Source organism: Nyctereutes procyonoides, unplaced genomic scaffold (genome assembly GCF_905146905.1).
Source record: "Nyctereutes procyonoides isolate TBG_1078 unplaced genomic scaffold, NYPRO_anot_genome, whole genome shotgun sequence".
Lineage (NCBI taxonomy): Eukaryota > Metazoa > Chordata > Mammalia > Carnivora > Canidae > Nyctereutes > Nyctereutes procyonoides.
The window spans coordinates 72,872,564-72,887,871 of record NW_026575125.1 but is presented as its reverse complement, the minus strand read 5'-3'; the positions used below and the strand labels follow the sequence as shown (position 1 = coordinate 72,887,871).

At 42.5% G+C, this 15,308-nt stretch overlaps 1 protein-coding gene across 1 annotated transcript; it reads right to left on the bottom strand.

The window, feature by feature from the left end:
* Positions 1 to 864: 864 nt before the first annotated feature.
* Positions 865 to 14,751, bottom strand: TMEM35A (transmembrane protein 35A). The gene is made up of 2 exons (XM_055338304.1): positions 14,498 to 14,751; positions 865 to 2,671 (listed from the first exon to the last, which is right to left on the bottom strand). Exons 1-2 carry the CDS (start codon positions 14,615 to 14,617, stop codon positions 2,273 to 2,275), a joined length of 519 nt encoding a protein of 172 aa, XP_055194279.1. The 5' UTR covers positions 14,618 to 14,751; the 3' UTR covers positions 865 to 2,272.
* Between the last annotated feature and the right edge of the window lie 557 nt (positions 14,752 to 15,308).

The following is a 15,308-nucleotide window of genomic DNA, read 5'->3' as shown; positions in this document are numbered from 1 at the left end:
GTGAGTCTTAAAGAAACTGGCTAAAACAGCAACAAGGTTAGTATGAGACCTGAGCCTAGTCCTAATTTAATCTCTTACTAGACTAGGAATTAAAGTGGAAAGGTAAATTGAATGGCTCTCACTGATTTTTTGAGGCCAAAACATACCCATAAACTGGGCAAAACTCTGGAAGGAAACGGTGCAATCTTAGGGAGAAATGAAGAATCAAAGATTAAGTTGATGTATTTGGGAAAGACTATGCCAGAAATTATTATTTACTACATCTTATATGATTTTCAGAGTACTTTGATGAAGTCTTGTTTAAGCGTGCATAAAAACGGAATGTTTGATATTTTATCTGGTAAATAAGCTGCTCTTATCTAGTAAAACTGAAAATTTCTCGAGGTATTTTCCATACTTTTAATAATTTCATAGGCTCAAATGTCAATTGGAAGAGATTTTCAACCTTCAGTCCCCTTCTCTTTTGTAGATGAAACTAGGGATCTGAGTGGTAAAATAACTGTGGCACTGAAACTTGTGCCACTTTGTGGATACACATAGTGAAAGAACACTGGTTCACCTTTGTTTCATATAACTGCAATTTTCTCTGAAATCACTCTTACACCTTCCCTTGGCATCACTTAGTGAAGCAGAACTCCTAAAACCTGAAAACTGTATCGATCCTAATTCTATGGCTTTCTGTCTTATGTACTGACATTACTGAAGTGTGTGGGAACTTAAATGAGATTGGAAAGTTGGTAACCTCATTAGTGTACTGATTATACTGCTCCTCTTTCTTCTCCCTCATCCAGGATCCAAATTAAAAGAGCCTGAATTGCTTCATAGGACCCTTTATTCCCAGATTTTCATTATTTGTCTAGACAATTTCCTCCAAATTTCAAAAATTTTTATTTTGAAAGAATGAGAGAAATAAGACAGAGGTATCAATTAACAAGAACAATGTTACTGAAGAAAATACAATAATTTGTACTCCCCCACACACACAAAGCCCCCACCCATCTCCCCATCCCTGGTACAATAATATTAAAACCATCAAAGTACATCTAACAAGGAGAAACAGCAGTATGGAATGAATAAAGCAAAGTTTCATACTGCTCAGTCCAACCAACCCATATCAAATGTCCTTCCCCCAAGCTCGACTCCAGCCACCATAATGATAAAGAGGTGTAGAGGAGACAACCACAGGAGTGACTTGGATCTCTGCTTACACTAGCAAAGTTCAGTGAAGATTCAATAGGAGTAATGATTCTGTTTCTCAGGGAAACACTGGATACAGTTCCTCTGTTAAGTCTCAGATGATTTAAGAGAACAGCTAGAGTTTGAGATTCACAGACTTCTAACAGGACTAATCCCTGCTCCCTCAACTGCAACAGTGGACCAGCTGACAAATCCTGGTTAGCTGCTGAGAATAGTAGGAAGTGAGGCAGCTCTTGGCTTAAGAAAATCCAAAAGAAATGTCTGGTAACAAGTCTGCTTCAATTTCAGACTGTGAGCAAAGGAGCTTAGTAGGTTGGGTTGGGGCAAAGGCAAGGTGAAACTTTCAATTGTATCAGTTGAATAATTATATTATGTATTGACTGCATATATTCCTTATTTTGATTAAATTCAATACGGAGTATTTACAATTTCAACAACTGTTACAGCAGAGGCTAATCAGTATAACTCAGTGTCTCAAATTGAAGGAACTTTCTCCTAAGGTGGTAAATTTAAGTTTTCAGCTTGATCTATTGAGGGAATTTCCTTCATCCCACAGGAATACATCACTTGATTTATACCAGAAGTAGGATTCTCTTTACAGGAGGATTATTTTATTCTGCCTTCACTAGAAGCAGTCTATAAAGGGAAGGATACCTGTACAGGATTAGTTCAAGATCAGAGCCTTCTCGCACCTGCATGCGTGCACACACACATACACACACAAACACACACACAGTAAATACAGTTTCCCACACATAATCTTACAATCACATGCTTGCTGGAGTCCATCTCACAAATACACTTCAACAGTTAGCCATATACATGTACATGCAGCAAGATGTGAGAGTTGCCCCAGTGTGATTAAAGGTGGTGCACATATGTCTATGTGGGAAGGTCATTTTAGGGTACAGGTGTACACAAGCCAATAGGGCCATTAACTTGCAGATTATATTTTCCCTTTCCCTCAAGATAAATAAATAAATGAAATGAATTGAATTCATGAAAAACACTGACATCTTCCTGGGTGTCATGGAGGCAACTGCCTGGGAGGTCCACTTTTTGCACTTCTGCTTTCCTATGACAACTTCATTTTGCCCTGAGGGACCTTCTCATATAAAGAGGGCTGTTCCTCGGCATTCCCCACTTGCCCTGACAGTGGCAAGGGCTTCTTCTCTGAAGACCGGTCTTCAGGCTTGCGGGCAATCAGCAGGCGGCAGGTGAGCAGGATTCCAAATACCAGAGCGTGGGCATAGCGTTTGAGAGGATCACCGACTAGCTGATGGAAGAAGAGCACAGCCAACACCAGCAAGAGTAGGAAGAAGTTGGCCACATCTTTGGGACGGCCAGGCACAAGGGTCATGACAATGCCACAGGCCACCTCAAGAGCACCAATGCTTTTGCGGAGGAGAATGGAATTGATCCCCATTTTCTTCAGCAGAGGGAGGGCTCGGACATAGCTCTTGTAAGCACGTTTCTAGAGTGAAATACCACAAATAATGTCACATTAACCATGATTTTAACATTACAATGAAGAACACACAAAGTCCTTCCCCACCATTCCCTTTATATGTCCCCACCAGATCCCTTTTTTTTTTTACTGTGGCCCCTAAATAAAAGCCTTGTAATTAAGATGAGATAAAAGCAAGCAATCTTCTGAGATCCCTGTGATTTAAAACTTTAGTAACAAAATAAATAAATAAATAAAAACAAAAACAAAATAAAACCCTTAGTAACACAGCAGCCTGGGTGGCTTAGCGGTTTAGCGCTGCCTTCGGCCTGGGGGCGTGATCCTGGAGACTGGAGATCCAGTTGGCTCCCTGCATAGAGCCTGCTTCTCCCTCTGCCTGTGTCTCTGCCTCTCTCTGTGTGTGTTTCTCATGAATAAATAAATAAGATCTTAAAAAAAAACCCTTAGTAACAACGGAGTGTCTGGGTGGCTCGGTTGAGAAGGTTGAGCATCCGACTCTTGATTTTTGGCTCAGGTTGTGATCTCAGGGCCCTGGGTTTGGGCTCTGCACTAAGCATGGAGTCTGCTTGTCCCGCTCCCTCTGCTCCTCCCCCTACTTGTGCTCTCTCTCTCTAAAATAAATAGATAAAATATTTTAAAATGAATAAATAAATCTTAGTAACCAGCACCAAAGAGAATTTGGCTTGATAGCTAAAAATTATTTTCTGATTATAAATCATAAACAACACTAAAAGCATCTAAAAGAAAATTTACTGGGCCCATAAAATCTGGTATGAATTAGCCACAACCACATTTTCTAGTGCCTGCCTTGTCCAAACCCAGATGCATATGAATACCAACAAAAATGAAACGAGGGCAGCCCTGGTGGCGCAGCGGTTTGGCGCTGCCTGCAGCCTGGGGTGTGAACCTGGAGACCGGGGATCCAGTCCCACATCGGGCTCCCTGCCTGGAGCCTGCTTCTCCCTCTCCCTGTCTCTGCCTCTCTCCCTCTGTGTCTATGAATAAATAAATAAAATCTTTAAAAAAATGAAACGAGGCAGGGTGCCTGGGTGGCTTTGCCTCTGCCTTCAGCTCAGGTCATTATTTCAGGGTCCTGGGCTAGAGTCCCCACATCAGGCTCCCTACTCAGTAGGAAGTCTGCTTCTTTTCTGCTGCTGCTCCCCCTGCTTGTACACTCTCTCTTACTCTCTCTCTCTCTTTCAAACAATAAATACAAAGAAATCTTTAAAAAACAAAAGAAAAGACCATGTGATCCTATCTCCTTATCACAGTTGATCAAAACCAGGGTAAACATGACTTTAGGAGGAAAAAACTGAAAGAGGGTAAGGCACAGTATGGTAAAGCCTCACTAATTTTTTAAATATTTTATTTATTTATTCCTGAGAGAAAGAGAGAGAGTCAGAGACATAGGCAGCGGGAGAAGCAGGCTCCACGCAGGGAGCCCGACAAGGGACTCGATCCCGGGTCTCCAGGATCAGGCCTTGGGCCAAAGGCGGCGCTAAACCACTGAGCCACCAGGGATGCCCAGGCCTCACTAATTTGGACTTCCCTAATTTGGAATCTGTGATGATTCAGAAAAAAGCTGAGCAGAAGTTTACATTTGTGGAATTTGCAAAAATTCAAAAATGAGTGCTAAGTAAATAGAAAAACAAAGATGTGTACAAACATTAGCCCCTTATATATCTTTAAAATATAGTAAGATAAAAATCATTCTTATGGTCAGTGAGATAAATCCCCAGGCCTTTACAAGACACTACTCTGATTAGCCTGGTGTAAGTTCATTAATTTTAATTTAACAAATATATATTGAACACCTACTATGGATTATGTGATGGAGATAAAAAGGTAAGTAAGACAGGGTCAAGAAGCTTTTGGTCTAGTGGGGGAAACAGATACATAAAACACCATTATAAAGCAACATGGTTAGTGACACATAATAGAAGTCTGTACGAGATCTAATTATAGCCCAAAGGGACACATCATAGAACAGAGGAGGAAATCACTGGATATATCACAAAGTAATAAGATTATATTGACCTTAGAGTAATAGATAATCATATTTTTCACTGTATTCAGATTGACCTGAGCCTCATTTTGTAGTAAATCGATGAGATTTTATCAAGTGTCTTATTAGTTTGGCCCACTGCTTTGTTTTCAGTAAGTATCCATTAATTCGTTCGATATTTATTAAGTTCTTCCTGGTGCTAGGCACTGTACTAGGTACTTTAGATACAGATACCAATCATTCAAAGGCCTTGCCTCCCTGAAGCTTGAGTTTTTATGAAGAAAATTTATGGATGCTGTATAAAATTATGTGGAGGCACACCAGAATAATTGAGTCTCCGTAGATGGAAACTGAGAAAAGCTAGAGTGGAATATTAAAGGAAGAGCAGGTGTTTGCAAGATAACTAAGGGAAGGGCACTGCAGAAGAAACCAGATGAGCAAAGGCCCTGAAGCACAAAAAAGACTTGTGTGTTTCAAACACTGCCCCAGTTCAGCATAAGTTGAGAGAAGGAGGGGTGAGAGTGAGACATGAGACAGGGGAGGTAGATATGAATCATGGATCATGAGAATTATATATGTCCTTTTATATATGTCTATATATGTGTCACCATGAGATCATGGAGAACTATATATGTTGCATTGTGGAGGTGGATTTTTATCCTATAAGCCAGGGGGAGCAACAAAATTTGCTTTTGAGGAAGGTCCTCTGAAAATAGTGTGGAGGATGGATTGGGAGAGGTATGCCTAGAAGTAAGGAGACCAAGCAAGAGACCTACAGTAATGACATAGGAATAGAGGAAACGGGACAGAGTCAAGAATACTTTTAATGCAAAAGCAACAGAATTTAGTGTTATATTGAATGTGGACCCTGAGGGAAAGGGATTACATCAAGAAAGATTCTCTGGTCTCTGGCTTGGGTACCTGGGTAGAAGAGTGCTAGTATTCTCCAAGTTTGGGCATGCATCTGGAAGAAGAGGTTGGAGTTGGAACATGAAGTATGAAGAAATAAGGGACTCAGCTTGGGTTTTTTAGTTGAAGTATCTCTAAGACATCTAAGTGGAGATGTCCAGTAGGCAGCTCAGTAAGAGAGGTCTGGAGTAAAGATACAGTATGGATAGTCATCAGGATCCCAGGTAGAATGTATACAGTGGGATAAATTGTGTAACAGACATTTAAGAAATGGAAAGAGGAAGATAGTCCACAACATAGGCAGAAGAGAGTGTGGTCAGAAAAGTAGGGAGAGGGACACCTGGGTGGTTCAGTGGTTGAGCATCTGCCTTCGGCTCAGAGCGTGATCCCGCCTGCAGTCCCGGAATCGAGTTCCACATTGGGTTCCCCACGGGGAGCCTGCTTCTCCCTCTGCCTGTCCCTGCCTCTCTCTATATATCTCTCATGAATGAATAAATAAAATCTTTTTTAAAAAAAAGAAAAAGAGGGATCTCTGGGTGGCGCAGCGGTTTGGCGCCTGCCTTTGGCCCAGGGCGCGATCCTGGAGACCCGGGATCGAATCCCACGTCGGGCTCCCAGTGCATGAAGCCTGCTTCTCCCTCTGCCTGTGTCTCTGCCTCCCTCTCTCATTCTGTGTGACTATCATAAATAAATAAAAAAAAATTAAAAAAAAGAAAAATAAAAGTAGGGGGAAAAGCAAAAGAGACAAGGTCATGGGGGCCAAGGTTTTCAAGAAGAGACTAGTCAAAAGTTCCAGATGCTGGGACACCTGGGTGGCTTAGTGGTTGAGCATTTATCTGCCTTTGGATCAAGGAGTGACCCGGGGTCCTGGGATCAAGTCCCATGTCAGGCTTCCCACAGGAACCCTGCTTCTCCCTCTGCCTATGTCTCTGCCTCTCTCTGTGTGTCTCTCGTGAAAAAATAATTTCTTAAAAACAAAAAGTTCCAGATGCAAGGCAAATATAAGAATCAGGCAGAAAGCCAACTTGACCTCTCAGAAACATCTGGCACTTAGAATAGTGTTCACACACTCTAGGTTTGGAACAAATGTTAAGTCACTTCTCTCACTTCTGGATACGTGAATGCACCTTATTTCATGCATTAATTATCATGAGTGGCACAAGATAATCCTCTGTGAGGAGTGTTAAAAGACCAATGGTTTAGTGAAAAAAAAACCAACCATGGGTTTTTTTTTAAGATTTTATTTATTTATTCAGAGAGACACAGAGAGAGAATGAGAGGCAGAGACACAGGCAGAGGGAGAAGCAGGCTCCATGCAGAGAGTCCAACGCGGGACTCTATCCAGGGTCTCTAGGATCACACCCTGGGCTGCAGGCGGCGCTAAACCGCTGCGCCACCGGGGCTGCCCCAACCATGGGTTTTGATTCAAAAAGACTTGGCTTTAAATCCCATCTTTGTCACCTTTTAGTTGAGTGTCCATAGGCTAATTATTTGACCGTTCTGAGCCTCATTTTCCTGAGCAGGGTTAAGACTAAAGTGAAATGAGCAAGGCTATTTGCCTTGAATGCAAAATTTAAGAGGGCACCAAAACACTTCTTGATTAAGGTAAATAACATCAATAATGAGCAAAATATCAAAGCTTTAAATAAAGACAGGATCCAGCTCTGTGCTTATACAACCCTGCCTCATTTATCTCTTCCCAATCCTGGCCCTGCCAGATCCTGTCTTTAAAATTTCACCTCAGCTTAGTCACTATCCTGTTCCTGATCATGTAAAGAAATAGTGTTTGTCATTCTTCATCCCTCTTCCCATTTTAGGTTAAATGAGGGACTTTCAGAGAAATTAGGAGAGAGGTTGACCAGTAAAACCCTGGCAGAGTAAAACTCTGGGCTGAACTGAACCAGACCTAAATGGAGCAGAACAGAAATGAGGGTTGGGGCACCTGGTGATGGGGAGAAGCGTGCCCATTTCCTCTCACTAGTAAACTAGATGTCACCTGCCCACTCTCTCCCCCTCTGCACTCTAGTGACAGTAGCAGGGCAACATTAGGGAAATCTAGACACAAGAGGCTTCCTTAACACTTTTAAGTGAGGACCATTTCTAATTAACAACACAAAGCTTCCCAAGAGGCAGTTCCTAAATCCTAAATGTTAAGCTTCCGACATGATGAATGCAGGATGCAAGAGTTTCTTAGTTCAGAGCCATTTCCAGATGCTGGCTGAGTGGCTTCTGGAAACACTCCTTTTTTTTGGCTAAAGCTAACCACCCATCATTCAAGAATAGATTATTAAACTATACTATAGTAGAATCTGTAGCCGGGGCCAAATTCCAGGTGTTTAAATCAAGTTCCTATGACTCCAGTGATCTTTTTTTCTCTACATTTGGTGTAACTCCATATTACTTTTTCAGTTGTTTATCTAACTTCTTAAACTACAGCTGTGGCTCCTTTATGCGGCTGTTGCCTCTTTTTTACCTTCTTTTCTCCAGGGGAAACTGCACATCAATAAGCCATTTCATCAAATTTTTAGTTCAAAGCTGAGTAGATACAGATACCATCTATTCTCCAGGACTCCAGACAGGGAATGTTTAATTTCTTAGAAATGGGTCTAAGCTTGCTTGGATGGAGTCTTGACATTATAGGAAGCCCTTTATTCTTTCTCCTGTGGAGCAGGATGGAGACATCAAAAGAATGCTAGTATTGCCAACTCCATCAATGTTTGGTCTGGTCCACCTCAGTTCTCACAATAGAAGGGTCACATGTCTTGAATCTATAGTGACTAGATCTCTAAAGACTTTAATTGTTCTGATAATAAGAATAAAGAGAGTTGACTGAGTCACTCTCCCAAAAGCCTCTCACAATTCACTTTGTTAGGTCTCTTTCCTTACCATTGCAATGACCCAGACCCTGTAACCATAGTTTCCTTATAGGGCAAGGAAGCAAGGAAGAGGAGTGTTTAGTCAAATGTTTCAAATCTCTTTAATCAAAAGCAATCATCCAACAATATCCTTGGCCTGAGATTCTTAACATAAGCTAAATTTCAATTTTAGCTTTGCCCTTAACGTTGCTTAGAGAAAATTACTAAATATTCTATTATCTGGATTTTCCCTTTTGTAAATTAAATGAGTATTTTAGACATAGAGTAAAAAAAATCATAGCTTCATGGCATCAAACAAGGGCCACACACACATACACGCACACATTTCATTATTAACGAACCATACAATGAGAAGTGCATATGTTTGCAAGCCATGGTGATTATTTTGATGATAATAGTGCTGAATCAAACACGATATGAGAAGATATGATTCTGACATGAGTCAAAAGCATATGGAGCCTTTCTTTAGTCACACCTTTTTTCTTCTTGTCATTTATTCTTCACAACACCCCAGGGTTCATGATCTTATATTAATGACATTAAATTTGAACAGCTCAAAAATGGTCTAATTATATTCACCTTCAATTGCAATTAATAACTGATCCAAGTCAGCTAACAGGACAAAATGGGAACAGAGGCCAAGTGGTTTTGGTCCATTTCTGTACACTTATGCCAGTTAGGTAAAAGAAAAAAATGGCTAATCTAACTGTTGAATTCCATTTATAGAAAGTTCAAAAACAAGTAAACTAACTTATATTGTTAGAAGTCAGGAAAATAATTACCCTTGGGGAGGTAGTAATTGGAAGGGGTCATGGGGGGGTGTTTCTAGGGAGCTGGTAATGTTCTATTTCTTGATATGGGTGCTGGTTATACAGGAGTATTCTGAAAATTCCTTGAGCTGTAAGATGCACATTTCAGAATATGTTACACTTCAATAAAATTTACAGAGGAAAAAAATGAAAGCCAGAGAGGACACTGACAAAAATATATTTTGGTTAAAAATCTCAGCCTCGTTGCTATCTTATACCATAAAGGCTACATACATAACAGCTGCAAAATTTACTGACTCAAGTATGATTTTCCTGCATCTTTGTAAGGGAAAAAGCCATATGTGAATTATAGATTATTTCTTAAATGCAACAAATGCAATAAAAAGCCATCACATGTTTAATTAACAAATATTCAAATGTGAATGATAAACGCATTTAAGCAATTCTACTTTCCACTGTCATATAGTACCTACCTAAAGAGGAAGCTGGCAAACCTTGTCCTAATAACCAAAGTGTATTCTTCCCAGATTGCATTTTAGGGCAGAAGAGTCTGACTTCACCCGTGAGTCAAAGGTAGCTCTGAAACAAGCACAGTTCTTGGCCATTGAAAGCCTACACATTCTCTGGCATCAGCTCCAACGTGGTTTAGCTTGGGATGGTTAGCTGTATGAACTAAGCAAAGTCACTTCACATTTCAGGGTCAGTTTCCTCTCTGAGGGAATAAATGTACTATACCACCTCAGAGAGCAGTCTAAGCATCAGTGAATTATTATCTTATTACCTAGCTGGAAAGCAATTAATGGCAGTGATTGGAAGTATAAAAGATTACCTAAGGACATTAAATAAACTGCCCAAACATATCTGGAGTGTTTCCCCAGGGTTATACAAACAGGAGGGGATTTAACTATAGGTAAGCAAATCAACCAAATCAACAAATCTTCCCTATGAGGGGATGCAAAGAAGCAGAGACTTGCCCTGTTTTCCTTAGGGCGTAAATCCCTTGGCTACACTGTGACAGGATTTTGGTGTTTTCTCACCATTCTACGTGTGGCCCCTTTTGATTACAGAATGGAACCACTGCTACAAAGAGCTGAATACCAAATTTAGAGCAAGTCAACCATTTGTTTGTTCCCCATCGTTGCACAGGAAACTGCTCAGCAGCATTTGTAAGTGCTGTCTCCCAATTTCAAGTGAATTAATGAAGGCATTTAGTCAAGGGAGTGATCAGTCATGTTGAATTCATGTGGGCTTTAGAGTACTCTATAATGACACTTGCTAAATCTGGAGGAGGTATGGGGCAACACACACCAAATGGACAATTCAGAGAGACATCTGGAAGTTCTGCATGGAATCCACTGTGCATTAACCAGTAGCAAGTGTGAGTTTTCAATATAAACTAATTGCATAGGGATCCCTGGGTGGCGCAGCGGTTTAGCGCCTGCCTTTGGCCCAGGGCGCGATCCTGGAGACCTTGGGATCCAGTCCCACGTCGGGCTCCCTGCATGGAGCCTGCTTCTCCCTCTGCCTGTGTCTCTGCCTCTCTCTCTCTCTCTCTCTCTCTCTCTCTCTCTCTCTCTGTGTGTGTGTGTGTGTGTGACTATCATAAATAAATAAATAAATTTTTTAAAAAGTAAATAAACTAATTGCATAAAAGTTTGTTCACCAGGGCACATGAAAATAGCATCTTGCTCTTCTAAATACCTGATTTCAATCCCTTAAACTGACCATTCAAAGTAGTCAGGAAGCCCACTGCATAATGTAGAATCAATTATCATCATCACTTCACCCAGAGCATTTCTTGAACACTTACTATATGTAAACACTGTGCTAGATGCTTCCATATATAGTCTCAATTAATATTTACAACAGCCTTCTTAAGAAAGTATTATCCATATTTTCCAGATGAGGAAACTGAGGCACTAAGAATGTTAAGATTCAAGCACAAACCTATACGACCAAAAGCCTGTGTTGTTTCCATTAACCTTTCCTGGCTTCTGCAGTATACATGAAAGAAGTTAATACTCATTCGTCTGTTTGGTTTTTAGCAATGATTCTTCGGGGAGAGGACAATATGTAAGAATAATGCTAATGGTTTTAGAATGAGAAAAAAAGAGTGGCAGAAAAGAAACAAACCAAAAATTTAAATTTGAAATTGGTTTCAAAGTAAAAGCAAGGATTGGTAGCAATTGAACTGTTACAGAAAAAGAAGCAAGAACATGCCAGGTATTTTCAAGATTCAGTTGCAAGGGATGCCTGGGTGGCTCCGTGGTTGATTGTCTGTCTGCCTTTGGCTCAGTGAGTGATCCCTGGGATCCAGGATCGAGTCCCACCTTGGGCTTCTTGCATGGAGCCTGCTTCTCCCTCTGCCTAGGCTTCTGCCTCTCTCTCTCTCTTTCTCTCTCTCTCTTTCTTTCTGTGTCTCTCATGAATAAATAAATAAAACCTTTTTAAAAAAAAATCAGTTGCAAGTTCTGACATCCAAAAAGGCAGTTGTAATCATTAATGACTCCTCTACTGAGAATATTGAGTCACGAACTTGGTTTCTAACCTCTGTTCCCACAACAGCTTACCCTATGATATTGAATTAGTTTAATCCATTAGAAAATAAGAATAAGTAATAAAAGGAATTTACCCCACTGATATGTTTTAAAGAACAAATAATCTTTAAATAACAACACTTTGAGATCTTATTAAAAAAAAAAAGCCACTGCAGGCAATGCATGACTATCAATGCAGAGGAATCACTCCTAAATCAAAAACAGAAAATCCCAGACAATCATCCTAGCTGATGTAGAGTTGGGATCCTAAGGGGCCATACCCGCTTTCTAGGAGCAAGAAATGACTCCTGAACTATATAATCAAGATCCAACCAGAGAATTCTGAAGGGTGGTGACCAGCCAAGACAACGCTCCAATGACTCATTCATTCACTCATCCATTCAACAAATATAAATTGAGCACCTTCTTTGTACTAGAACTGAATTTTTCCCATTTCTAATGGACTCAGGAATAAAGCTTGGCTGGCCCAGGACTGGTGCAGTGGGCCCTGTGCTAGACAGCCATCCCCAGCCTGGGGCCCAATATTCAATGCAGGAGGGGACCCTGGAAAAGTCAATCTGAAAATTCTCCTCAAGTCTATCTCCCAGTGAGATGTAGTTCTTCCATTCTTTCCAGATGCTCCTGAACACATAAGCCCAGAATTGTGCATATACACACACACTCACACACACAGGCACAATGGTTCTATACTGCTGTATTAGCTCATACCTATTTAAGTATGTTCATTTGTATGATATGAAATCTTGAAATTGGTTTCTTCTGTCTTTCAGTAGACTGCAATAGAAAGCTCCACTCCTTAGGAAGAAACCTGCTGTAAACCCATTTGTGGCTGGTCCTCCTCGTGAGCTCCTGCCGAGCTGATAGAAAGCTTCCCGGTGACTCCATTTTAGTTGGATTGCCTGCAGAACCTTATATTGTACTTAGGGTGCAGCTTGGGAGGCCTCTAAAACAGCTGAGGAGGGCCTGGGGGACAGGGAATATACTGAAGAAGGGTACTATGTCCTAAGGAAAGGGAAAGCTCAAAAATACCTAAGGTGTATACACAAACATATTAATACATGGATATATGTAAAGTAAAGCAAGAGCATACTCATTTACTTGTAATCTAACACCAAACTACTACCACCAAGACAGAAATAGAGTGGCATTTCACCTCCACCCTGTCCCTCTGCCTTTGGTGGCTTCTGCTACCCCACCTCCCCCTTCCCCTCCCCAGGGCAGGCTGCCTTGGATACTCATTTTGACCTGATTTCAATTCCATCTGGTCAAACATGCTGGGAGGAAGGGAAGGAGGAAGGAGAAATACATTAGTATTTGCCACTGGGGCCAGGCTTAGGCCCTTGAGTCCCAGGCACCCTCCCAGCAACCCAGGGTAATCCCATGGTGAGGGAGACATGGAAAGCACCAGCCCAAAGCCTGAGACAGAAGCCAGCACTGCCTGCAAATATTTTCTGAGCATCTACAATTTGCCGGGCTCCATCTATTTGCAGCTCACGTTGAGGGGCCCTGGAATGCTCAGCAGTGGGTTCCAGGAGAGCTATTTATTTCTGTCAAGGTGGGGGGCTGGTCCTCCTTGCTTCAGCCCGAAGGGGGAAACCCTCTGGCCTCTTTTCTCTCTCCCTCCCTGTTTTTCCCCTAAGCTCCTTTCTTTCTTGACCTTGAGAGACCAGTAAGGGGTTTCCTTCCATTACTGGCAGTCAGGCAAAGGCAGTGAGAAGCAGGTTCTCTTCAGCTGGGGCGGGGAAATGAAGAGGCAAAGTGACGAGGGAGAGACTCGAGACCGAAAGTGCTGGAAACATCCCCAGCCATCTCTTCACACTCCACAGCGTAGGAACAAGTCTTCACGCCCAACTGGGGAGAGCAGCCCAGCCCCCAGGTTGCAGAGGAAATGTTTTGGCCAGTCACCTTCGATGATTCCAACTCTGCAAAGGGGAAAACCTGCAGAGGACCTGCCCTCCCTCCCCTGTCCCCAGCATCCACAGGAAGCTAGGTGAGGATTATAGACTATTTTGCCGGAGAGGAGGCAGACTTTGCAGATTTTGCAGATTAGCCCACAAACAAAACAAAACAGCCAAGTCTCCCTTGAGAGAAGGGGTAAGAAGCAGGAGCTCGGTGACCTTTATTTGGGCCAATACTGCTTTGTCTCAAGGATACAGACACACACGCCCAGGCAGCTAAGGGATTAGCTCTCCGCCGGGGATGAGGAATACCTTTTCCCGCCCCTAAAAAAAAATTGCTTGTTTTAGTAGCCCATTCTCCTCCAGCTCTTTCCTTCCTTCCCTTTTGTTCTTCCCTAAGATAAACAAACTCTCCAGCTTGCTAAACTCTTAGCTCCAAGGGAAGGAATCGGACTTGCAGACTGATTGCCCGTACTTCGGGTGTGCTAGAAGGAGGGAAGGATTCATGCCAATGACAGGTGTTACGCAGGTCTCAGCCTTTTGGTTTACTTGGAGATGGGGGTGTACTCGCTGGGCAACCCCTCCCCCAACTGGCATCCAGAGGTTCAAAAACAGTTGCTCCCAGCATAGCCCACAGATGAAATCGCTCTTGTCCAGCTGCTCTTTCAGAGCTGGAAAGTTGTTGGGGAAAAGGTATGGTCCGGGGTGGGGGTAGGGGTTAAGGGGACGAGACCAGGGACTCGGAAGGAAAGGAGCGGAAAGGTACTCGCAATCCCTTGGGGGGTGCGTCCCTCGTCACCCGTTCGCTTCACTTACCATCTCAGTGTAGGCATCTTTGCTGAGCCTGGGGGTCAACTTGATAGTTCCCATGAAAACAAAGAAGAGTCCCAGGGCCACTGAGAGGGCCACAACGGTTACGGTTCTGGGGGATGCCATGGGGTCACCAAGGCAGGTCCCAACTAATCCTTCCGCTTTGCGCACCCTGTCTAAGGCGCAGCGGTTAGCACAGAGAGAGCTAGAGGGACGCTGCGGAGGCTGCAGGCAGCTAGAATGACAAAGGGAGAGGAGGGAGCAGGAGAGAAAAATTGAGAGATCGAGATTCAACCTCTCTCACTACAACAATCTCTGGGTCCTAATGCCCTACGCTTACTCCTCACTGGCCAAAAGCACAGCCTGGAAGTTAAAAGAGGACCTAAACCGAGGTGGAAACTCCAAGTCTTAAAATGGGGAGAAAGTAGATTATGCTTGCGTTGGGTCCCTGGGCTGCCTCTAGAATGAGGAATCTGGGAAGACCTCCTTTCCAACCACCTTCCCGCCAGGCTCACTTTTCATCTCTATGGTCCTCTATAGTTATTCACTCCCTCTTTACCACCTCCCTCCTTCCCTCCCCTTTTCCTTTCCCTCAGTCAAAAAATTAGTCCATAGTTTGCTTGTTTCTGCAGTGCGTAAGGCTCAAGGCTAAAACTCCCAAGTTGTCAGGCTCCATTGCTACTGAAGAAAGCTTTATCTTTCTCTTCCTGGAAAACCTTTAAAGGCTCCCATTGACCAGTGGTTAACTCCAGAGTTTTAAATCTGGCATTCGAGGCCCTCCACATTTTGACCTCTGCTTCTCTTTGGAGGTTTATCT

What these genes read in the sequence shown, in the direction of transcription:
- TMEM35A (XM_055338304.1), bottom strand. Translation starts at nt 14,617, where the DNA reads ATGGCATCCCCCAGAACCGTAACCGTTGTGGCCCTCTCAGTGGCCCTG. An exon ending in AAGATGCCTACACTGAGATG is followed by an intron (nt 2,672 to 14,497) that starts GTAAGTGAAGCG and finishes ATTTCACTCTAG; the next exon opens with AAACGTGCTTACAAGAGCTA.